The 25,376-nt window shown below is 36.4% G+C and overlaps 1 protein-coding gene across 2 annotated transcripts in view; it reads right to left on the reverse strand.

The window, feature by feature from the left end:
* Positions 1 to 25,376, reverse strand: part of LOC127938552 (DNA (cytosine-5)-methyltransferase 3A) — a 43,675-nt gene that overhangs the window by 14,839 nt on the left and 3,460 nt on the right. For both annotated transcript variants that reach the window (XM_052535253.1, XM_052535252.1), the window contains 8 exons: positions 21,334 to 21,441; positions 12,593 to 12,821; positions 12,194 to 12,237; positions 10,282 to 10,431; positions 2,055 to 2,288; positions 851 to 1,009; positions 666 to 773; positions 442 to 598 (listed from right to left, as the gene is read on the reverse strand). In XM_052535253.1, the coding sequence (XP_052391213.1) occupies positions 442 to 598; positions 666 to 773; positions 851 to 1,009; positions 2,055 to 2,288; positions 10,282 to 10,431; positions 12,194 to 12,237; positions 12,593 to 12,821; positions 21,334 to 21,441 (1,189 nt within the window). The remainder of the gene's footprint in view (positions 1 to 441; positions 599 to 665; positions 774 to 850; positions 1,010 to 2,054; positions 2,289 to 10,281; positions 10,432 to 12,193; positions 12,238 to 12,592; positions 12,822 to 21,333; positions 21,442 to 25,376) is intronic.

Consider the following 25,376-nt stretch of genomic DNA (forward strand, 5'->3'; position numbering starts at 1 on the left):
AAACTTTTATTTATTAATAAATTTCATCAAATTCTTCCAAGGTCAAATTATCAGGTTTATGCTATAAAAAAAAAATCCAAAATAAGTATAATAAAGTATATTATATTATACTTAAGTATAATAAATACTTCAATAAATGAATTAAAATGAATTAAAATATAATTAATTAAAATTAATAATAATAATAATAAAATGTATCAAAATGCAATTAAAATCAATAATTAAAACAATGCAAACTGATAAATTAGATGATAAACCAATAAACTGCACAATTAAATACATTTACATAATTATATTTGTAGTAGTATTTAATTATAGTGATAAATAATAAACAAACTGTCAATAAACAATAACAAAGATATTGCTTAACAAGCAAAATGGTTTCTGAAATAACAAAACTTTAACCTGGGCAGGGGGTTGTGTGTTTGTTCGATGCTGTACCTGGTGGCGGCTCCAGGCCTCTGGCACCAGAAGGGAGGAACCCAGAGTTGGCCCAATCAATCATCTGCTGCGTCTGCACTTCAACACTGTTCCCTGAGTCCGAGTCATCAGTGGACGCACACGCAGGGAACGGTTTCCCGGCACGCATACTCGCCGTCTGAACAGAGATCCAACATAAACAACATGTATACAACAACACACGATAGAGAAATATCACGACTTGCCTGTAAAACTTCATAGATGGCTTTTCTGTACATGGGCTGTTTGTTGTAGGTGGGCTGGTGAAAAGATGTGCAAAATGTACTCAAGGGCAACAGCTTTTCCACACACACCTGAAAGAGAAGAGGATGTTTATTATAATGTCTGTTATAAGCACTCATAAAGGATCCTGATTGGTCAGAAGACTCACCACTGAGAATTTGCCATCTCCAAACCACATGACCCAGCGGGTGCCTTCAGCGGCGCGACTGCGGCTTGTCATCCACCACGACACGATCCGGCCGGGCCACCAGGAGAATCCCCGCAGCTTCCCCCAGACCAGCTCTCCGATCCCGAACCCACGGCCGTCCTGAGGAAACCCACAGAGACATCAGCTTCAGTGTCAGTGACAGTTAAAGGACAAGAAGAGGCACACAGCTGAATCTAATGAGTCCTTATATAAGTCATTCATAAGTTATTCTTCTTTTTCAGCAAATAATCACTGAAAAAAGCAGCTGCATAACATTAAAACTAATAATCAACCTCAGGAAGTCAAACTATATTTAAGTTTTAATTTATATAATTTTATATGAGGTTTGCAGCAGGACTGCAAATTAATAAGAAAAAAAATCAATTAATCAATTTTAATCAATTTATTGTACAGTTTTCTGCGATTAATCGCAATATTTTTTATTTAATTTAAATTTACCATTAATTAATATTTTGAATATTATTATGCAGTTTTAAGTGAAACACAATATTAATTTTGTTATCTAATTAATAATTAATTTTAATTCATGTGCAGTAAATTCAATCATTATGCATAAAATAATAGTAAATAGTCAATATTATTTAATTTCTAAGAGTAGAGTTTAGCATGAAACATTAAATCCTCAAATTAATGTAGAGTCAACAATTGAGGTATATTTTAAACACTCCTTGTTTAATGGCAGCTTTTTAACCTAAACTTGAGATGTAAAGATTATCCTGATAAATGCACGCATCTACATCAGTTTTCATGTATTAGCTCTGGAACTGGCAATAAAGATTGAAACATGAAGCCACACAAATTGAGAAAAAACACATTTGTGTGTGTTTTAAAAATGATTTATCAATATTTATTTTATTAATTTATTTAAAAAATAAAAAAGTTAGAAATGTTTAACAGTTAATTCAACAGAAAAGTTTAACAGTCAATTAATTTTTACAGCCTTAGCTTCAGATATTAAATGGAAAATGTACAACTTTAAATCAATCTACTTTTAATTTTGTTTTAAATATTAGTTAATCTTGCTTATCTAATAATAAAAAAATAATAATAATTCAGGTCAAGTCATAGAATACAAACGTGTACAGTATTTAAACCAATGAAGAGACATTATTTTTAGGAGTGATCCTTCAGGACAGGGATTCACCTCATACTCCAGATTCATCTCCGAGGATCTCGCCATCACTTTGTTGCCACAGGCGACAGGAGGCGGCTCAGGCGTCGTGGCGACCGTTGGGGAGGCGGGGCCAGTGTGCTGCTGCTGAGGTGTGGGCATGGAAAGGAGATTGATGGCTGGCTCCTCCTCCTCCTTCTGAGAGCTGACAGTTGATTGGTCGTCCATCATGTCACTCATGATGGTCACCAGTTGGGCCTTATCCTCCTTAAAGACACGGAGGCACACAAACACCAAGGTGAAATACAGACACAAACACACAGGGTCTCAAAGGATTTTTACTAATATTGCTCAGGCAGAAACAACCTAGTGTATGTGTGTTCAGGTAAATATGGATTTGAAATCACTGTGGAAATGGAGCTGCAAGTTTTTACTGACATATGAGGACAAACTCTGAGTTAACACGAGACAGGATGTGTCTCTCTGTGTATTAGACTTCTAAACCCTCAAGAATTATTGGTATCCTGGCAGGAAAGTCAGTGTTTGATGTTTGTTTACATGGATTGTAGAAATCCAATATAGAACCACTACATTCATATTCCATATACTAAATCTAATAATAAGCCTGGCACTGTGGATCATGAATGTTGTTGGCTCTTTGACAAACTGCATTGGATAAAAGCATCTGCTAAATGTATAAATTTAAGTGTAAACATATGAATCTGAGTGGATCGCATCTTCATCACGTGGAGTTAGACTAGCATTCAAAAGCCTGCTGTCAGTACATTTTTTAATGTGAGAAAGAAGTCTCTTCTGCTCACCAAGGCTACATTTATTTGATCAAAAACAGTTAAAACAGCTAAATCGAGAAATATTATATTGTTGAAATTTTTTATTGAATTTTCAGCATCATTACTCCAATCATAAGTGTCACACAATACTTTAGAAATCATTTTAATATGCTGATTTGCTGCTCAAGAAAACAGATGAAACCGTGATGCATTTTTTTTTCAGGATTCATTGATGAATAAAAAGTTCAAAATAACTTTTTTTGTTTGAAATAGAAATCTTTCGAAACAATTTAAATATTTATTGTAATTTTATTTTATCAATTTAATGCATTCTCACTGAATAAAAGTATACATTTATTTCAAAAACATCCTACTGACCCCAAACTTTTTCAGTGGCAGTGTATACGTCTAGTCAAGATTCATTATGTGCAGATTTGAAGCAATGCTGTGAATTTGGCAGGAGACATCTACAGTATCTGATGAGACCACAATGTCAACAAGATTCTATTGTTTTCACCCTAGTAACTGTCTAGCAACACCCTAACAACCATTTACAGTAACCTAGCAGCCATTTGGCAGCATAAATAAAGCTCATCTCAGCACCAGAACATCATACAGACACAGGGATTGGCTCTAGTGTGACACACATCCAGTCTCTAAGTTTTGCCCTGGAAACCTTCTGGCCATGCTCTTCAAATCTGAATGCCTAAAGCCCCTTTCACACCGCATGTCGGACCCGGCATATTGCCAGAACATTGCCGGGTCGCCTTCTGTGTGAAAGCAAACACGTCCCGGGATTGATTACCGCATTGAACCCGGGTCGGGGACATAGTAACATTGCCGGGTTCAGTCCCGGGATGAGCGCTGTGTGAACAAAAGCCAGATCTAATGGCGTATCGTAAAAATATAAATATGTGCAAACTGTAATGAAGCAGAGATCAGTTAGTTCCTCACTTTATGCGCTGATGCCGAGATCGTTCACTAGCTTCAGTGAAAGTATAACGTGCCTAGCGTTGTCGACTCGTACATTACACGTCACACCCTGATGTCACGTGTCGTTACGGGATCTTTACGGGTTGTGTGTGAAAACACGCACATATACCGGGTCATCACTGGCAGAGTGAAAGTGCAAAATATAACGACCCCTGTATTTGCCGGAATGGCAGTGTGAAAGGGGCTCTAGAGAATGTGAGTTGGTTTATATTGTTCATACTAGCAAGGAACATTTAGACTATCATTACTGGCAGCTACCAAGTCAATACCTAACAACCAAACTAAGTACCCTAGCAACAATTTAGCAATATCTTGTCATCAGAACATCATACAGACATGGAACTTGGTTCTTTTGACTCATGCTGGCAAACAGGACTTCCAAAATGCTACACATGTTAGCAGTGAATAGCTACATGCTACCAGTGATTAGCCAAGGTGTTAATACATTCTTAAAAATCCTAACTAATTGTTAAAAGACCCTAGTAACTGCCCAGTGCTGAGTTTTGCCACGGGATGCACCACACACAGAATGTACAAAAGAGTACAAAAAGTAAATTTCCTCTTTTGATGATTAACATACTAAAGCACATCTAAAGTACTTGCACTGTAGTATGTTATTCGGTATTACATTTCAAATGTACAACTGCAACTTTATCATTAAAAATGTGTTATTACAAATATATTTAAATGCATGACATATGTTTCAATAGAAGTGATGTCCAAGTATATTTCCTTAATAATAAAGTTGTTAAAGATATTCTAAAGTGTAGTTTTTCACAAGGGTACACGATGTTCCTGACATTTGCACAGTTTCATTCTCAATGCTTCGGCTTCTTTTGTTACTATTGTATGTAAGACTGTGAAACCTTGATTCCTTCAAGCAGCTGTTGGTTTCTCTTGTGTGACCTTTTGCAGGAAGATCACAAGTGCCTCATATGACCTTCAACCCCACTAAACGGCCAACCGCAGAGCAGCTAATCACATGTAAAATACAGAAGACAGGCTTGTTTGACGGGTCAGTGGAGACACATAAACCCACTGCAGTCATACATATCACATGAGGGATGGAAACAGAAGATGGACCTGGCATTGACATCCATCTCCAGTGCTCAGTGCTAAATACAGGTTTAAACAGAATGCAAATCATTTGGCGAGCTGAACACAAAGCTCAAATCAATAAATCACCACGTATGCAAATGTATGTCATGTTATTGGCGTCTGTCGTGCAGATTACAGACTTGTAGTTAGCTTTACAATTTTCAAGTTCAAGAACATTATCACACACACATGCTCAAACACATTTATTATTTATTTATTTTTTTAAAGAAATCATTATCTTTATTTAGCAAAGATGCATTTAATTGATCAAAAGTGTCACATACTGTTAAAAATAAAATATATTTTTCAAATAAATTCAGCTCTTTTTAAATTTTGATTTAATAAGGAATCCTGCCAAAAAGTATCAGAGTTTCCACAAAAATATGAAGCAGCATAACTGTTTTTCAGCATTGATGATAATAATAATAGAAATTATTTGGCAGCAAATCAGCATATTAGACTGATTTCTGAAGGATCATGTGACACTGAAGACTGGAGGAATGATGCTGAAAATACAGCTTAGTCTAACAGCAATACATTAAATATTTAAATACATTAAAATAGAAAACAGTTATTTGAAATTGTAATAATGTTTCACAATATTACTCTTTTCGCTGTAGCCTTGGAAAACAGAGAGACTCCTGATTTGGATTCAAATCAGCAATAACATCTGACAATGCAATAATGTATTTTACGTCTCTATTACAAATTCATGGCTTTAAGTCATATTGGGCATTATGATTTCTTTCATCCATTTTTATATGATTGTTCTGTCTTCTTGAATCATCTCTGATAAAAGAGTTTGACATAAGCATGTTGCAACATAACCCATTTTCAATTAAATTCATCTGTTTTTTCAATCAGAAATGTTCAATGAGTAATGCATTCTAGGAGTGCATCATTCGTGATGAATACATGCGATGCTGCCTTAGAGTTTGGCCAAAATTTTAGAAGGCAGCATAACCTTTTGGAACCTTTTCTTCATTCGAAACGGAACGCATCTTAAAATTCTGCTTAAATTGGCAGCTCACTAGGTTTTGGAACAGATCTACTATTTGAATCAGATTGTCCATTTTCTTCTAGCAGTGTCTCCATGATGTTATAGTGGTTGTGTTGGTGGTTACCCAGCATCTCTTTGGCATATGGCCCAGTGCACCCTGGGAAATGCAGTCTTTAACAGATTTACTAATTTCCTGCTGTAGTTCACTTCATTGGCGTGCTATAAATGGTGACAGTGTTTCTATGTGCCGATACATAGAAACTGTTTGCAGTCTTCTCACGTAGTGTGTGAACGTCTCCCAGTTTGACCTGAATGCGCCCTCTGACCCCTCGGCCTCTGCGACGACCCTTAACTTTATGACAAGTTTCAAGAGCTGAGAGCTTTATGATCATGAACGACCTCTGACTCTGACCTCACCGTGACCCTAAAATCTCTCAGACTCATTTCTATACAAACTTCACTCCTTTTCGTAAAGCATTCATATAATTTATCAAAAACAGTTTGGGGTCAGTTAGAGTTTTTAATGTTTCTGTAAGAAGTCTCTTGTGTTTACCAAGGCTGCATTAAAAAATAATAATAATCAAAAATACAGTTAAAACAGTAATATTGTGAAATTTGTACAATTTAATTAACAGTTTTTTTATTTAAAAAACACCTTAAAATTTAATTTATTATGTAATGTAATTTATTTAAAATGTAATTTACAAATGTAATAATGTAAATTATTTAGTATTTAATTACAACATTATAACATTTTAAATGTTTTTTCTGTCACTTTTGATCACTTTGAGGCATCCTTGCTGAATGAAAGTAGTAATTTCTTTCACAAAATATAAAAATAAAATCTTACTGACCCCACAATTTTGAAGATTTTTATAGAATATGCATATATTTCTAACTTATATATATATCCTATTTGATGATCTGGTGATATATTTCTATAAAAGACTAGCAATGTAACTTGGAAGCATACTCAGCAATGCCTTTACAGTATTCAATAGAATGTGATTTCCTTCTTTGATATAAAGAGGACCAATGTATAACATGTAACATTGTATGTGAGCAAGTATTTGTTCTAAATCACAATGCAGCCTGATAAACACCATCCAACCTCTATAGTAAATATGAAGATGAATCATGTATGCACATAACATTATAATAACACAGTACAAACAAAACCATGCAGCCAGTGTATACAGATCTATATTTCACTCAAGTCCAATAACACACAACCTCTCTCTCGATGTTCAGGATGGGATACTACTAGTACTGTTTCTTAAGTATGCAGTCTATATACTGTACGCAGTATGCAATTTTTACTACCGCATCCGTCAAAGTACACAGTATACAACAGATTGCCATATCATACAATGCAACATGTTCGACTTGACCTTCCATATCTATTGTGAAATGAATCGATTTTTGACATCTTGACACATTATTTGATCTGACTGCCAAAATGTATGATTATATGCAAAATTACATTCAAAATAAACATAGCAGCATGTATGTTAATATACTTAAGTCATTATTTAGCATGCTACAGTACTGTTTAAAATATCTATCAGTGATACACCCCTAAAAATATACAAATAAAGGTTCTTTATCGGCTTTAATGGTTCCATAAAGATCCTTTAACATCCATGGAAACTTTCCAAGACATAAAAGGTTCTTTATAGTGGAAGGTTTTTAAAATGTTTTTAAAACCTTTATTCCAATAGCACTGCACATGCTATTGTTTTTTTTAATAATAAGCAGTATATATTATACACACACATAAATGCAAACAGCCAAATCAGCATTTTCTACCTTCATTCTCTGTGTTACATACACACACACACACACACACACATACACAGAGACATCAGTAAATGTGTCTTTTCCACACAGTGCACACGTACCCACACACTCCGCTGTGTCTGATCAGCAGTCCCGCTCAGGTAGCTGTGTGTGTGCATGTGTTTTCTCAGGCTAAAAGACACTTTTAAAACAGAAAGGGGGGAGACACACACACACACACACACAATGTCTTTGTTTGGGAATCGCGAGTCACATGACTCCGTGCTGATTGGTCACAGAGTGTTTGCATATATAGGGACCAGAAGGGCGTCCGCCATAAAACGAGATGCTAAACGAGAGCGAAAATCGCCGACCAGAGAAAAGAGAGAAATATGTGTGTGTGTGTGTGTTGGGAGGGGGGGGGGGGGTAATGACTGAGAATAGGTAATGACTTTCTTCACCGGGAAGGATTTTACTAGACATTTTGACTGTCATTGTTACTGAGAAACATGGAAAGGTTCAATTAAGCCACAATTTAAATACTTAGAATGAATGAAAGAGAGAGCAAAACACACACACACACACACACACACACACACAGAGGAAACTCCTTAAGCAATTTTAAACGAAAACACTATTACAAATAATTACATCATCCTTTATTATAGTGTCTTCATAAACTAGCCTGCTTCACACACACCATGTGTGATTCTCTCAAACACACACACACACACACACACACACACACACAGTTGTAATCAGGTCTTTGTGAAGCGCCATAGCAGCGCTGCGCCAGAGTTTGATGAGATCCAGAGGCTGCAGTGGGCGGGATCTCCGCGACCCAAGAGAAACAGCCCTCGCTGGGTGAGCCGAGGACACGACAGCCCCTGAAAACCCCCGAGGCCCCGGATAAACACACGCTTTTATGCTTCATCACACAAAACCCTCATTCAGACAACCTTTGCTTTGAGCTGTTTTGGGCTTTTTAACTAATATTACCCATTATCAGGTCACCATAACATGAGGAAAACAGAGCTAAGAGTAATACACTCTTAAAAACAAAGTGGTATTGATGGCTCCATGAGGAAACTTAAACATCCAAGGAACGTTTACCAGTCCACAAAAGGTTTTTTTTTTTTTTTTTTTTTTTATAAAAAAAGGGTTTTTTAGAATTCTAAACTGAAATTCTAAACATTTAGAAAAAAGTGATTATTTTTAGAACTGTTCACTGAAAGGTTCTTTAGGGTTCTTTTCTTCTATAGCATCCACTGCAAAAACCCCATCTGAATACGTACCACTCAACATTGTCCTAAATAGTTTTTCCATTCCTTATAAACACACTCATTTGTATCGTTCAGCAGCTCTGACTGAACGATGTGAGTTTTCCATACGTCCTTAGCTCAACTCGTATCAAACTTCAACAGCAGCAACTGAACACATTCCCTCTTTGTCTCTAAAGGAATGTTCGGGATTCAACACAAGCGTTTGTGGCATAACATACATTACAACCGAAAATGATTTTGACTTGTTGCTTAAAAAACAAGAAAAGCTAACTGTGGTTACAGTAATGCATTTACAGTGGAAGTACATAATGCAATGCAAAAATCAAATCTATAAACACAAGGAGTGGGGTTATGATTGGAGGAGTACAGCATACGTCATTAAAGTGAAGTCAGAAAATCGAGTTAGGATTTCAGAAGATTATAAGGTCAAAAACCTAACATCAAATTGAAACATGCACAGATGAATGATAAGATCTGTAGAAAATCTGTAGTGCATTTACATATCATGCCGACTCATAACCCTATTAACCCTTCCTGTTTTAAGTCACCTCATAAAGCAAGCAAATCTGTTAATGTTTGCACAATATTCATGCAATACTTCAAGAAATTTCAGATAGCTAAACATGACTCAAACACACACATTATGTGACACATAACCAGTTCATCCACTTGCTAAACGGATGATTTTCACAACCCTCCTCAAATAACACACCATTTTTAATTCAGAATTCATTCAAATACATAAGAAACCTCCATATTTCAGTATTTGAATGAGCTAGAAATAGTGCTAATTTGTTTCTTCACCATTTAATTATTTCCTCCGATTTTTTTTCTTGAGGTACAACATTATTTTCATATTTCTTCTCTAGTATTTTCTCTGGGGGTTGGGGGAAATAAAGTTGTAAAAGGGGAATATCATTTATCAACACATTTTCAGTGCTCCCTCCAATATAAATATTGAATATTTAAAAAAATCCTGAAGTGCACAGCTCATTTACTTCCATTGCAAAAGTGCCATGATTTGAAATTTTTGTTTTAAGGCATAAATCAAAATGATTTAGCTCTAATTGTCTTTCCCACAAAAGCTGTTGATAGGCTGTACATTTATATATTTATTAGTTTATTTTTACTGCCATTCCATCATCTATGGCTATTTTCATGGCAAAATCAATGTATTTTAAAATAAATTTATGCTAATAACATAATAGTAATGAAAAATAACAATTGACGCCCAACTCAACATCAATGTAACAAACATGACATAAGATTCTGATAGAGTGTAAATAACTGTAGTGTACTTCTGGAATCTCTCTAACCTTCTCTTTTTTCCAGCGGGCGAGCAACTCCTCTTTCTCTCTGCGGCTGATGTGGTAGGGGTCTCCGGCCTGGAAGGTCTCTCTTGGTACGGGACGTCTCCTCAGACTGATGTCCCAGCCCTGCCGGCCCCTCAGACGACCCCCGTCGCTCTACAAGACAAACACACACTCTCCGTGAACACACACTTGTGAAGAACAGACTCAAAGAGCACATGCTTTCATGACCTTTACATGTTTTTTTGAGGTGATCTGTAGGCTTAAGTGCTGAAGTGATACCGAAACTCATTTAATGGATAAGAAAATGCCAGCACAAACCAGTTTGTAGGTGGCTTTATTTATTCTATATATTTTTGTGAATTATAGTGCATACGTAGCCCTAATAAAACACCTGTAACATGTTTAACAGCCTGTTAACACATATTTTGGCATGTTATGACTTACAGTACCATGCAGGCCAAGTTTTGGCTTTACACATTCATGTCTCTCACATAAACACAGCCTGAAACGTTCCTTCGGCATGTTCTCATACGCTGAGCGGGAAAAGATTAATCAATCACAGATGGTCAACTCTGTGTGATGTATTAACTAGACCTTTCTGAACCACCCGAATGGTTCCAGATAACCCAATAGTTTAAGTTTAAACCAGTTCTCCAAGCAAGTCCTGCATACGAAATGAAACAAAATCGCGATATGACTTAGTTTGGTTTTCAAGTTCCAAAATATGCACCGCACGTATCAGAGGCAAGCGCAACACTGCGCTCATGATCCAGTCATTTCAGTTTCTCATTTCACAGTAAATTTGCTTCAAGAGTTCGGGTCAATTGTAACATTTGGGAACTCAGTGTGCACTAACAATCTTTCCAAACTTGTATTAAGAAACACTTATATACTGTCTGTTGTCAGGAAGCTTTAAAGGCTTAATGCTTTAACATTTGAAAGCAAAGAAATTAAGAAATATTAGTATATTACATACTTAAACACTCCTTTTTAATTCACAGTGAAACATTATAATAGCAATATTTGTTATTTTGTTTCATATTTTTGTTTAGTAATAATAATGATAATAATTTTGTATTAATATTATATTTTTATTACCATTTTATAGCAATATTGATAATTAAATCACAAATTTTCAAAAATTGTGCAACCCTATAGCCTTGCAATCTTGAAAAAAAAAGTATAAATAAATGGCCAAATGGGTTGTAATTTTTCTGCGGTACTGTAAATATAATTTTGCGAAAAATCCTTTTTATTTTATTATTATAATAGCAGTATTTTTATTTAGTAATAATAAAAATTATTATAATTATATAATCACATTGAGATATAAACCACAATTACTTGGCCAAATTGCGTATCCCTACAAACAAGCGGAGCAAACCTGGAGTTTTCAAATAAATACCTAAATAAATTTATAAATATATAAAAATGCAATTAAATCTTTGCCTGAATGATGCCGCCCTAGTCCTATACATTTTTGAAATGATTCTCAAAATGTATTACCGTATTTTTCGGACTATATTTGTTGCACCTGAGTATAAGTCGCATCAGTCCAAAAATATGTCATGATGAGAAAAAAACATATATAAGTCGCACTGGACTATAAGTCGCATTTATTTATAACCAAGAACCAAGAGAAAACATTACCGTCTACAGCCGTGAGAGGGCGCTATATGCTGCTTAGTGTAGGCTACAGGAGCACTGAGCAGCATAGAGCGCCCTCTCGTGGCTGGAGAAGGTAATGTTTTCTCTTGATTCATTTCTCTCGCTTCATGTCAAATTAATTTTGATAAATAAGTGGCACCTGACTATAAGTCGCAGGACCAGCCAAACTATGAAAAAAAGTGTGACTTGTAGTCCGGAAAATACGGTTTATTGTTTTTTTGACTAAATTTGTGTTTTGATCCCTCACCTCTCCTCTGCTGGTGTCGCTGCTGGTGTCGTCCTCGTCAACGTCTGAAAGACAAACACAGAGGTCATTTAGAAGAAAACAGGGCTAAAAGAAAAAACGGGCACAGATGGAAAATACTTGGCCAACACACTGATGCAAACCTTCCTAAGGGGGCAATATAGCTAATGTCAAATGTTTCTACCATTAAACCAAATATTTATTATTCAGCTAGCTAGTTATAAACGTTGACAGTTGAAGAGTGTTACTGCATTTACTAAATTGTTCCTGAAAGATGATTCTAAATGGAGATTTAATGTATGCACCTCGTGCCATAGCTTCATCGCATTCTGAATTGAATTTTCTGACACATTTCACATATGAAGTCATTCAGGCTGACTGAACTATAGACAGGTGACTCACGTAGCTCCGGCTGCTTAAGTTTCCGCCGCCCTCGTTTCTTCCGTGGAGTTGAAGGGGCGGAGTCTCCTTCCGCACTGGGGGGCGTGTCTGTGCTGTTCTGGTGGGTGGAGTCAGGGGAGGAGTCTTTCTGCTCAAGGTTTTTCTGTGAAACCGGACTCTCTGCTTCACCGTTACACCCTGCCTGTTTCATACAGGCCACACCATCAATTACACGCCCACAACTGTCCTCCTGTAAGAAGACAGAGAGAGAAAATGACTCAGAAATGTACCTGTGTGAGATGTGTGCGTTATAGAGGAAATAAGAGTAATTATTTATTATCCTAATAATAATTATTAAATTAAATAATTATAACAATTATTTAATAATTATTAGTGGTAATATTATACATCATTGGCTTTCGTATCATAAAATTTATGATACATTTATGTTTAATGTAAATGTGCACAGGCACATATATTGAGGTGCAATGAAACATTAGTGCTAATGGAGTCACGGATCAGCTAAAGATCACGGTCTATGCTTTCTGCATTGCTCTTTATAGATGCATTGCAAATGCTTCTTGAGCATTTACCTCTTTATAAACACTTAATCAACATGAAACAGCATTCATAACCATTTTACTGCCATAATGTGACGCAATTCTGAGTGAAACAGGATATTCAATGAGACAAAACATGATTTTATCTTACAGGAATTATTTCTTCAAACAGGGTTGTGGCTGATTTTATGTCGACTTTATCAATGAACAAATTAAGCAGGAAAAGCACTAAAATGTTTGGGGGCTGCTGGGACGTTCCTACATCGTGACGCTGTCTGTTAACTTTATGTCTGTGAGTTAATAGAAGCCAAACACACTTGCATGCACATATGAATCAGTGGAGTTGCACACACATTAGTGCCTTCATTAGTTCGATTGGTGACTGACTCTCTTTCAGGGCCGCTGAGGTTTTTAATCAAGAGGTGAGAAACTCAACTCCAAACCCAAGCGCACACACACTTTCTGCACTCAACTTCATAGAATAAAGACTTCATAGAATATGCTTCTAGCCACAAAAGCTCAACCTCATTCATCCAAAATGGGTCAAAACACAAACGGAGCAGGTTGCAAGCGTCCATCAAAGCATTCATTGCGCTTGCGTACTTGTGTGGAGTGTTTCTGCCTGAAGCAGAATATATTACACAACTAAACTCCACGGTCAGGGAAAGATCCAGGAGATGAAATGGATCAAATCGTTCAGAGGACCAACTGTACGCGAAGGAGTGTGTTCAGCATTCATTTAGGCCTACTGAATAAACACTGCAATTCCCATAAGCCTTCTGTGCACTTAGATCAAGATACGGCTATGATAACTTTATTAGACATCTGTACATTTTATAGTGGCACTTTTTGTCCGGCACTTTCACGATTTTGTTATTAACGACAACATACAACCAGTCTGTTGATATGATAAATGCATATGTGAGTAGTATTGCATTCATCAAAACAGATAGTTTTTCATTAAAACAACAAATATCTGCAAATGGCGTCAGAAAAATGACCTTTTCAATAGGAGAATAAGTTCATTTTTCTGACCCCGTTAGCAGATATTTGTTCTTGTTGTAAGCATAAACTCTCAAATGATATATATATATATATATATATATATATATATATATATATATATATATAAAGGGTTCACATGCGCAAAAAAAAAAAAAGAAGAAAATCCTGGAAAACCAAAGAATTTTTGGGTCCTAAAGGATTTTAATGAGGAACAGCAGGCAGTTTAATGGTTCAGGATAAACAAGGGACTCATTAACAACTATAAAAAAAAAAAAACGGGGTCATTTTTATAAATTCAACTATTCTTTTATCTTGTGAACTATATGTAAATGTATTTTATCTGAAACATCTTATTCACGTCAGTACAAAATAAAAAATACCATGCATTTTGTATGATTCCTCTTATTTTGATAAAATAATTAACATTTGCAGATACTGAAAGTCTATTTAAAATTTTGACACGAGGGACAGTATATGAAGCTGATGAATTGAATGAAAAGTCCCTTTAAAGGTGACATAACACACAGCTTCTGCCAATCTCATGATACGCTTGAGTACCTAGAGAATTACTGCATTCTTCATATTTCCAAAGAGTCTTTAGTTTTATCAGATTTATAAAAGTCAGATACAGCTTTATGTTTCCCTCCGAAAGCATTCAAGCTCCTGGAGGCGTGCCGTGGGCGGAGCTGAAGAATCAAAAAAAAAAAAAAAAAAGTGCAAAACTTTTGCATAGCGATCGTCTGCAAGCTGTGACATCGATATAAATAAAACAGGAACAAAAAGTTTACTGCCTTAATTTTTTTTTTAAACAAACTCACAACCACAAAACACTTCTTTGGTGGCATTGTTGATTTTGTAGTCTAAAAACCAAAAGATAAATCCTTCTCAAGCAAGTCCTGTGCAGCGTTGCCGGCGACTCTTGTAACACGAATGAAGCATGTTGCTGGGCTGCTCTTGCTCTCATGCTGGTTAATGTGTCCCCACACAATGAATCCCCAGCCCTTTATGATGTAATACAGGGCCATAAGTCCGAATGCATGAAATAGTATTGGACCTCCACTTTAAGATCAAGAGAAACAAACTCAAGTATATCTGCACGTTTGACTGACCGTGTATGAGGATTTTTCCTATCAAACATTCAGCCTTGACACATTAATACTCAAGCCTCGCAAATCAAACCCTGACAGATGTAATTATGATCACCGTGATATTCATTTAAAACAATTAGCAAGACATTGTTGAGAACTTACCATCATCAGAGACCTGCAGGCTACAGCACCTCGTCTTTCTCTCTCTACCTCCCACTGAATCTGTCTGTCTCTGAAACTTCCGCCTGCTGCAACTGTAACTTCCTGTTCCTCAAATGTCAGAAATAGCTTTATTGCCAAGTAAGCTCATACATACATTGAATTTGTCTTGGTGACAGGAGCTTCCAGTGCAGAAGTGTACAGACACAGTGCAAACATACATTATAGTGAAAACATTCAAATAATTACACAGTAGACATGAAATATTACACTAATATAAGAAAAACTGAAATTTAAATAATGCAACATAATACAGAAGTAGAAATATAGAGAAAAACATATACGGGTGCATCTCAGTAAATTACTGTAGAATGTCGTGGAAAAGTACATTTATTTCAGTAATTCAAATTGTGAAAATAAATTCAATGCACACAGACTGAAGTAGTTTAAGTCTTTGGTTATTTTAATTGTGATGATTTTGGCTCACATTTAACAAAAACCCACCAATTCACTATCTCAACAAATTTGAATACTTCATAAGACCAATCGTTGGCCTTCTTGAAAGTATGTTAATTTACTGTATATGTACTCAATAATTGGTAGGGGCTTCATTTGCATTAATTACTACCTCAATTCAGCGTGGCATGGAGGTGATCAGTTTGTGGCACTGCTGAGGTGGTCTGGAAGCCCAGGTTTCTTTGACAGTGGCCTTCAGCTCATCTGCATTTTTTGGTGTCTTGTTTCTCATTTTCCTCTTGACAATACCCCATTGATTCTCTCTGGGGTTCGGGTCTGGTGAGTTTGCTGGCCAGTCAAGCACACCAACACCATGGTCATTTAACCAACTTTTGGTGCTTTTGGCAGTGTGGGCAGGTGCCAAATCCTGCTGGAAAATTAAATCAGCATCTTCAAAAAGCTGGTCAGCAGAAAGAAGCACGAAGTGCTTAAAATTTATTGGTAAATGGGTGCAGTGATTTTGGTTTTCAAAAAACACAATGGACCAACACCAGCAGATGACATTGCACCCCAAATCATCACAGACTGTGGAAACTTAACACTGGACTTGAAGCAACTTGGGGGATGAGCTTCTCCACCCTTCCTTCAGACTCTAGGACCTTGGTTTCCAAATGAAATACAAAACCTGCTCTCATCTGAAAAGAGGACTCAGGACCACTGGGCAACAGTCCAGTTCTTCTTCTCCTTAGGCCAGGTAAGACGCCTCTGACGTTGTCTGTGGTTCAGGAGGTGCTTAACAAGAGGAATATGACAACTGTAGCCAAATCCCCTGACACGTCTGTATGTCTTGACCCCAGCCTCAGTCCATTCCTTGTGAAGTTCACTCAAATTCTTGAATCGATTTTGCTGGACAATCCTCATAAGGTTGCGGTTCTCTCGGCTGGTTGTGGATCTTTTGCCTTCCACTCAACATGTTGGATACAGCACTCTGTGAACAGCCAGCTTCTTTGGCAATTAATATTTGTGGCTTACCCTCCTTGAGAAGGATGTCAATGATTGTTTCCTGGACAGTCTTCCCCATGATTGTGTAGTCCAGTGAAGCAAACTGAGAGACCATTTTAAAGGCTCAGGAAACCTTTGCAGGTGTTTTAAGCTGATTAGCTGATTGGCTTGTCACATTATTCTAATTTTGTTGAGATAGAGAATCGGTGGGTTTTTGTTAAATGTGAGCCAAAATTATCACAATTAAAAGAACCAAAGACTTAAACTACTTCAGTCTGTGTACACTGAATTTATTTAATACATGAGTTTCACAATTTGAGTTGAATTACTGAAATGAACTTTTCCACGACATTCAAATCTACTGAGATGCACTTCTATAATTGTTTTAATGAATGTACAGATATGTAATTTACAAGTGTACTGTTTAATAAGTTTACAAATGTACAATTTTCAGATGGTATATATAATGTCAGTTGTAATAGACAATGTATGAAAGTTTTGGCCTGCAGGAAAAAAAAACTCTTCTCGTGCCTGGCTTTTCTGGTGGTTGGTGCTCTGTAGCGCCGACCAGAAGGCAATAGTTCTAAGAGAGAGTGAGCTGGGTGTGTGGGGTCCAAAGTGATTTTCATAGCAGTTTTCCTCACTCTGGAGGTGTAAAGATCTTGGAAGTAAGGCAGGGGGAACCAATAATCCTCTCAGCAGTCCAGACTGTTCGCTGTTGTCTCCTGATGTCTGATTTGGAAGCTGAACCAAACCAGACAGCTTTGGATGAGCACAGGACAGACTCAATGATGGCAGAGTAGAACTGGTTCAGCAGCTCCTGTGTCAGGTTGAATTTCCTCAGCTGGTGAAGGAAGTACAGTCTTTGTTGGGCCTTTTTCACAATGGAGTCTATGTGAGTGTCCCACTTTCAGGTCCTGAAAGATGCCCAGAAACCTGAATGACTGTTCATGATGGTGAGTGGGGGGAGTGAAGGGGGGTCCACAATCATCTCCACAGCGTGTTGAGCTCCAGGTTGTTGTGACTGCACCAGGAAGCCAGCTCTTTAACCTTGTGTCTCTGATGATGGTAGTGTCATCTGCAAATTTCCAGAGCTTGACAGAGGGGTCTTTTGCAGTGCATTCATTTGCATACAGGGAGGGGAGAGCACACATGCATCGTGGTACTCTCATGAACGCGTGTTGAAGACTGACACGGAAAATAAATTGTTGGATAAAATCATTCAGCTATGTCTCTGATGATGCGCAAGCCAAAAATTGAGTTCTCTATTGCATCTAATGGCACTTGAACAGACAAATATACACATTCAAGAGATTTTAAAGCATTCAAGTACAAGAAGACATGAATATCCACTCCATTCAGTGATCTGTGTACAGCGAACACATAGAGGTGCGGCACTTTAGGTTTATTCTGTTTTACGTCAGTGAAAAATATGCAATGTTATTTTCCATTTGATTATTTAGTTTCTGTGCCTGAACACATACACACCCAAAAACCTAAAGCACTGTTTCATTTGTATCTTTGTTCTGTTTATTAATTTGTTCTTATTTACTGACTGTTCACTTGTCTTTAATAATGTTTGAATTTGATATTTGTTAGGCTAGTAGTTTTGGCTGTTGTATCAAAACTGCCATCTAAAAGTTTGGTATCAAAAACAAATAATTTTTTTGTATTTTTTTTTTTTTTTTTTGTAGTGCGAGTGAAATTTTTTAACTCCAGCCCGAGAGATTCCATGTTTTCTTCTGTTGTTTGATTAACATCAATGGCGCAGCAGGTGTATTATATTAAGATCTAACATGCTGTAAGACATACACATCTATGTTTACTCACCAAGACAGAAATGTTTTGAAGAAATTCAGTGCATGCTGTCTGAGAGGTGGCTTTCCGTGCGAGCGTTTCGGGAGGGTGCCAAACAGTGCGAGTAACACATTGAGATCTTTTTTGTGGCTTAGCCTACTTTTAACATACCGCATTATTTTTCTCATTCATGCATGTTCTTTTTGCATGCTCAACTGTGTTAAGAGTAAATTTCTTTATTAATTATAGTGTACTGTATTCAGATACTGCCAGGACTTGTTCTCCTAGGCCTGCATTAAAATATACCGTGAGCTTATTTTTTCAACAAATTTAAACTGACTTTCCAACATGTATTTAGCAGTTTTCTCTTTTGTGATCTGCTTTCATGCTTGGGAGCATTTGACTGATCCTTCTCACGCAGGACGTGCAACACCTGCACGTGCATTCAAAGCAAAGCCAGTGTGTACTTTTTTTTTCCCTAAAAGTCACAGTAACTGATTATAAAATGTGGTTACAATATTTTCTGGCATCACCGGGTGGGGCCCCCTCATCCTGTAAGCTCGTGCATTAATGCAGCCCTAAGCATTGCAGGTTCAGTCATAGGTAGAGACTGCACAGCTTTTGTGGGCAGAGGGACTGTCCCTGACACTTCTGAAAAAATGTCATGAGTTAATATGTGTTTTGTGTTGGGTGTAACATAATTAACATCGTAACATGAATTAAATCATCTGAATTAGTAGAATTAAAACATACTTTTAACACTTAATTATTATAGTCAAATACATGATGTGTGTGTCTCTGGTTGCTTTGGAACGACTGTAGTGAAACGATAATCATGAAAATACTTAAAGGGATAGTTCACCGGAAAAAAATAATAAAAGAATTAAGATTAAATCTCATATAGGGGTGGAACAACTTGAGGGCGAGTAATAATTTTCACTTTAGAGTGAACTGTCCCTTTAAGACAAAGGCAAGTCTTGCCATTAAGGGAACATTTCAGCCAAAAATGGAAATTATTCATCGTTATGTCATTTGATAAGTATGTGACTTTCTTTTTTCCGTTATAGACAAAAGGCGTTTAGAATAAATTATTTAAATAAAAAAAAAAAAAAAAAAAACTCATAGTGACCAAACTCACACACACACACACACACACACGGTATATATATATATATATATATATATATATATATATATATATACCATTGTGCTGCTTCATATTTTTGGTGGAAACATTTTTTCAGGATTATTTGAAGAGAAAGTTCAGAAGAACAGCATTTATTTGAAAAATAAATTTTTGTAACATTCAAAATGTATTTATTGTTACTTTTGATCAATTTAATGTGTGCTCGCGGAACAAAAGTATTAATTTCTTAAAGGGACAATAAGTAACTTTTTAGGTATTTTATTATCTAAAATCAATATTTTTATTCATAAATATGCCCTCAATGGTGTACAAATACCTATGCCAATGTTTATTATCTTTATATACATTTATATACAATAATTTATTATCTTTATATACATGGGACAGGTAGGTCCACGGAGGCTTCCATGTAGTTCCACCATCTTGCAAAACTATAATAGCAGAGAGGGACAAAAAGTACTAAGCCAACGCGTTTCCACAGCGCGTTTTCGGTCAGAGCCAGAAACGCAGGTGCAGAGCAGTGAGAGGCGCTTGAAACTGCACCGGCAAGTTTAAAAGTCTGGATTGCATTCTTATTATGGACCATACATATGCCGCGCCACAGGAGAAGAAAACATCGTCGCCAAAACAGTCAAAAATAGAACGTAAAAGGAAACGTGACCGTAGATTACAGAAAACAAGAGTTAATGTCAGGGAAGCTTTTTCTAGGTGGAAAGAGCTAATGCTGGATAAAGATTTCAAAAGAGACGCTGAAGTGGCCAGTTTTCTTCTCGACAGGTAAGTCAGTGTTACAATCTATATTATAATATTTTTTTTTATATCTAACAATGCATATAATTTAGAAAATATAACAAATAAATTAGACATAACTACTAATTACAATATTTCATGTTTTCCACAGTCAGTAATTCATACTGTAACATTCGTTTGTTTATGGTCATGTTGCAGTTTGTTTGAAATAACACACCTGTTCACCTGAAGGAAAACTCGACGAAGTGCTATTAGAAGACATCCTGTCAAAGCTTTTTGGTACATATCGCCTACCGTAGATGCAACGCGCATTTGAAAAAGCGAGGCGCTGGAGAGCAAAATTAGTTTGATTTAATTGTTTAATTTCACCACTAGATGGGAGTAATTCCTACTTAGTGTCCCTTTAAAAATAATAATACATCATAATCATACTGGCCCCAAATTTTAGAACTCTAGTGTCTGGAAAAGAGCTTTGAAAATATAAAATCATGTAAGTTGAATGACATGAGGGTGAGTAAATGACAGAATTTTCATTTTTGGCTGAACCGTTCCTTTAAATCAGCACATGACGAGCACAGCCACATGAGACTGAAGCTGGTATCTCATGCAGTATTTGATCAGCTGCTCATTTTTCAATCATGTCCCACAGACATTAAAATCAGCTCAGAAGCACACCAGTGAACTACTGTCATACAGAACATGCTATGCAAATACATTATTTATCCACTGAACACGCAAGTTTTCTAAAGTCCATGTGTGTGCCATAGATGTGCATATAGTATGTGCAGAAGTACTCACTCCTGGTGCTTTGCGTTTTCGAGCGGGTCGTCCAACTCTTCGTGTTGGTGTGTCTGTCACTCTCTCTTCGTGTGTGACCTCACACACTTCCTGTTCTGCCTCTGGACTCTAAACCAAACAAACAAACAAACACATCAACTTTGATATATAAGTGATATATAAAATAATATTAAATAATAGAGGAATATTACTTTAATCTATAAGCATAACATAAAATAAAACAAACAAAAATAATTTAACTAAATTAAATTGAAGGAATTATGTTTATAAGCATATAATAAAATAAAACAAAAGAATTTGTATACGAATGACTGATCTATGAGTGCATAATAAAATAAAATAAAATAAATTAAATCAACACATTTAAGGACTTAAGCATATTTTCCAGTGTCAAATTCACACACACACACACACACACACACACGCATGCGTCCAGAGATGATCCGTCTGGACTCTCTCAGTGGGGATAGTTGGATGAGAGCGGTTACTAAGGTGAAATTACTGCTTAGCAACTGTCTCCAGCAGGTCATGATGCTGCTCTCCTGGACAAAACCATGAGGTCATTTCCCTGGCAACAATCCTGGCAACCATGTGCCCACTAATGTTATTTATCCACTAGTGCGATCACACACCATGAACCATGAAACCACAACACACATTGTGCAGATCTAATTCATGAACTCTCCTGTCTCTCTCATAAACCGTTCTGTTGTAACCTTTGAAACAACATCAAGTTTAATCAGTCCCCAGGGGTCAGGGGTCACCAGGGGAGTATTTCTGCAAAGCAGCGTGTGTGAAACTGCCTGAGTAGATGTTAGTAGTCATTAAACATTAACCTCAATCCATTAGAGATATGAAAACCACCGATAAACATGACGTGAACTCTGATCTCTACTGATCTGTGCTGATTCATATTAGTCGACTCAGAATGATAGCAGCCTCGATCAAGAAAGACGTGATGAACCGTCTGTGTGAGACATGCAAAATCATACAAATGTCAGCTAGATACCAAATATATCTGACGAAACAGTGTGAAAACCAAAGGTAATTTTTTTTAATCGCTAGATTTTTTGTATTTATAATGTTACATAAGATTCCTGTTTCAAATAAAAGCTGTTTTCTCTATTCATCAAAGAATCCTGAGAAAGATGTACTGTTTGTTACTGTTTTTTAATATTGATAATATTAAGAAATGTTTATTAAGCATAAATTCTGCATATTAGAATGATTTCTGAAGGATCATGTGACACTGAAGACTGGAGTAATGATGCTGAAAATACAGCTTTGATCACAGGAATAAATTACATTTTACAATATATTCAAAAAGAAATTAATAATATTGGAATAATTCACAATATTACAGTTTTTACTGTAGTTTTGATCAAATAAATGCAGCCTTGATTAGCAGAATTTATTTAATTTGTTTTATACGGTAATGTATAACTGCAACTAATATATATATATATAATATTTTTTTTTCACACGTTACACATGACTCAGTACATCAGTGTTTAACAGTATAGCAGAATATTACATCAGAACATCAGAGCGCAGAGACATTTTGTGTCTGCTTTTGTCATCTTCAGATTATTTCGGTCATCAGCAGGTTATTTTGGGCCACTGCTGTTGCCAAGCGACGAGACTGGGCCGAGAACAAGAGGAAGTTCCCTGGTGTAACGAGTCTCTCTCTCTCTCTCTCTCTCTCTCTCTCTCAATCTCTCTCTCTCCCATCCACACACTCCACTCTCCATCTCCAGGTAGAGTACACACTCACACACATAGATAGATAGACAGAATATCTAATGTTCCATACAATACAGAACATACATGTTTCAATTAAATGATTAAACCAGTATTAATATACAGACTAAAATATTGCACAAGGTCCCTTAGAGTACAGTAATAAAAATGAAAATTAATAAATCAATAAAATAAAATAACTGAATATATAAAACATACAAAGCACATATAAAAAATATACAAAATACATATAAAGGCTGAAATGACTGAAGAAAACACACCTGCACACTGTCCTATAGAAACTAAATTTAATCAGTAAAAATATATTTACAAATATTCATAAATATAAAAAAATTATTATATTTAGAAATGTATCTTTGCTTTATCAAAAAATTGAAGTACCATAATTAAACAATTCCACAATGTTAAACATCCGATTTATAAAATGTTGATGTTAAGAGCCATGCATAAGAAATCTTTTTAATCTTTAAAATTCTCATGTGAAATTTTTTATTAGGATTCACAATAAGAACACAAATGTGTAAACTACATTTTTTCAATAATAAAGCATATCGAGGACATACAATCACAATCATGCAATCACAAGCATTTAAATGGGTCAATTTTCTCGGCCAAAACAAACACTGATCTGATCACTGCCATAAATACTATATCAGCCAATAAACAATTTCAGCCGGGTTCACAGAGGACATATGAATGAGCAGAGCAATAAAATCCATCACAAACAACACACACACACATCCAAGATCTCAAACACACCTTTTGCCCTGTTCAAGATCGATTACTAAACCTCAAGTAACTGATTCACCTGCTCAACAGACCAAAGTTGGTGCAAAGTTAATGAAAGCCAATGAAAACACTAGTTAACCAGCTCACCCCACTAACACAAACTGTAATAAAACGATTTTCAGTACACATTAACACAGATTTTTAGGTTGGAAATAGCTCATTTGAGCACTTTTATCTAGATTTAGGTGTAAACTGACTTTCTTCACCACAAAATACACAGTAAAGAAAAAAAAATTCACATTCACTATGTTGCATGAAAATCTACCACTTGCCTCACCTCACATAATTCAGTTAGGCAAGGCTTTCTGAACACTGTAAGGCCAGCGTACATAAACTACCATACCAGAGTGCTGCTCCAATATCTGAAAACAGATTTATAATAACTGAACGGCCATTAAAGTGTAAGAGGAGCAGAGCAGGAAAATGAAGAGTTACGGAGAATTACTAGAGTGTTTCTACACACCCACAGTCGTAACCTCAATGACACTGCAGCGGTTCTCTTGAGATTCCTGAGGTCAGTAAGACTGTAAAATCTCTCTCTCGCTCTCTGATGGGCTCCAGGTTAATGCCCATCAGTGATTTTAACGAGTTTCTCTAATCATCCATGTGGTTATTTCACCTACTGAGTCCAAAGATGGCAGTTTCAGTTAAACAGAACATTTGACAAGCACAGAGGTGAGATTTGATGAGTTTAAATGTGTTAGTTCTGTCATTACAGGGCCCTACACGGGTTTAAAACAAACAAATGCTACAATAATATCAAATTAAAGCAATAACATTAGATTATACTATACTATACTGCTCTGTGTACTGGTAGTGTGGATTGAAAAACTCAATCTCATTTTCTCCTCCAACTTCAAAATTGTCTGTCATCGTTGTTTTACCGTTTTTTTTTTGTAAAGGGTGTTTGACTGCTTTCACATCTATAGTTCGGTTCATTTTGTCCGAACAAAGGGCAAACAATTATACATTGTAGCATTTTTCAGCTTTTTTGGTTTCTTTTCACACCACACTGATTGCTTTGCTCCGAACCAGTTGAAACGAACCAAAATGCAGTCACATGACAAAATCCACATCACTCATTGGCCATGACGTATTTCCTAAACCGCTTTTCGCTTGGTCAGAATTCACGTGTGGGAATATTCCAATATTCAAGTGGAAAAGCCAGCAAACAACACGGAGACAACACAACTATGGAGAGACGACTGCGTGGGCTGGTTTTGTCCCTGGCCATAATCTATTACATTGTTTGTATACACCACAATATGCAAACAATACATTTCTATAATGAAGCGCAGATGCGGCTTGAAAAGAATGTTCTAATGCACTGCAAATGGCGAGCGGGCATTGCTCGTAACTTCAAGCGGAGGCGTGTATTAATTCTTCTTAACTCTTGACATGCTCATGGTCATCAGACCAAATTTCTATGAGGCTCTGATCCTCCTCACTACTTCAAGTTTGTCCACGAGCTCCAGAGTTCGTCTGTAAGCGTA

Source organism: Carassius gibelio, chromosome A20 (assembly GCF_023724105.1).
Source record: "Carassius gibelio isolate Cgi1373 ecotype wild population from Czech Republic chromosome A20, carGib1.2-hapl.c, whole genome shotgun sequence".
Classification (NCBI taxonomy): Eukaryota; Metazoa; Chordata; class Actinopteri; order Cypriniformes; family Cyprinidae; genus Carassius; species Carassius gibelio.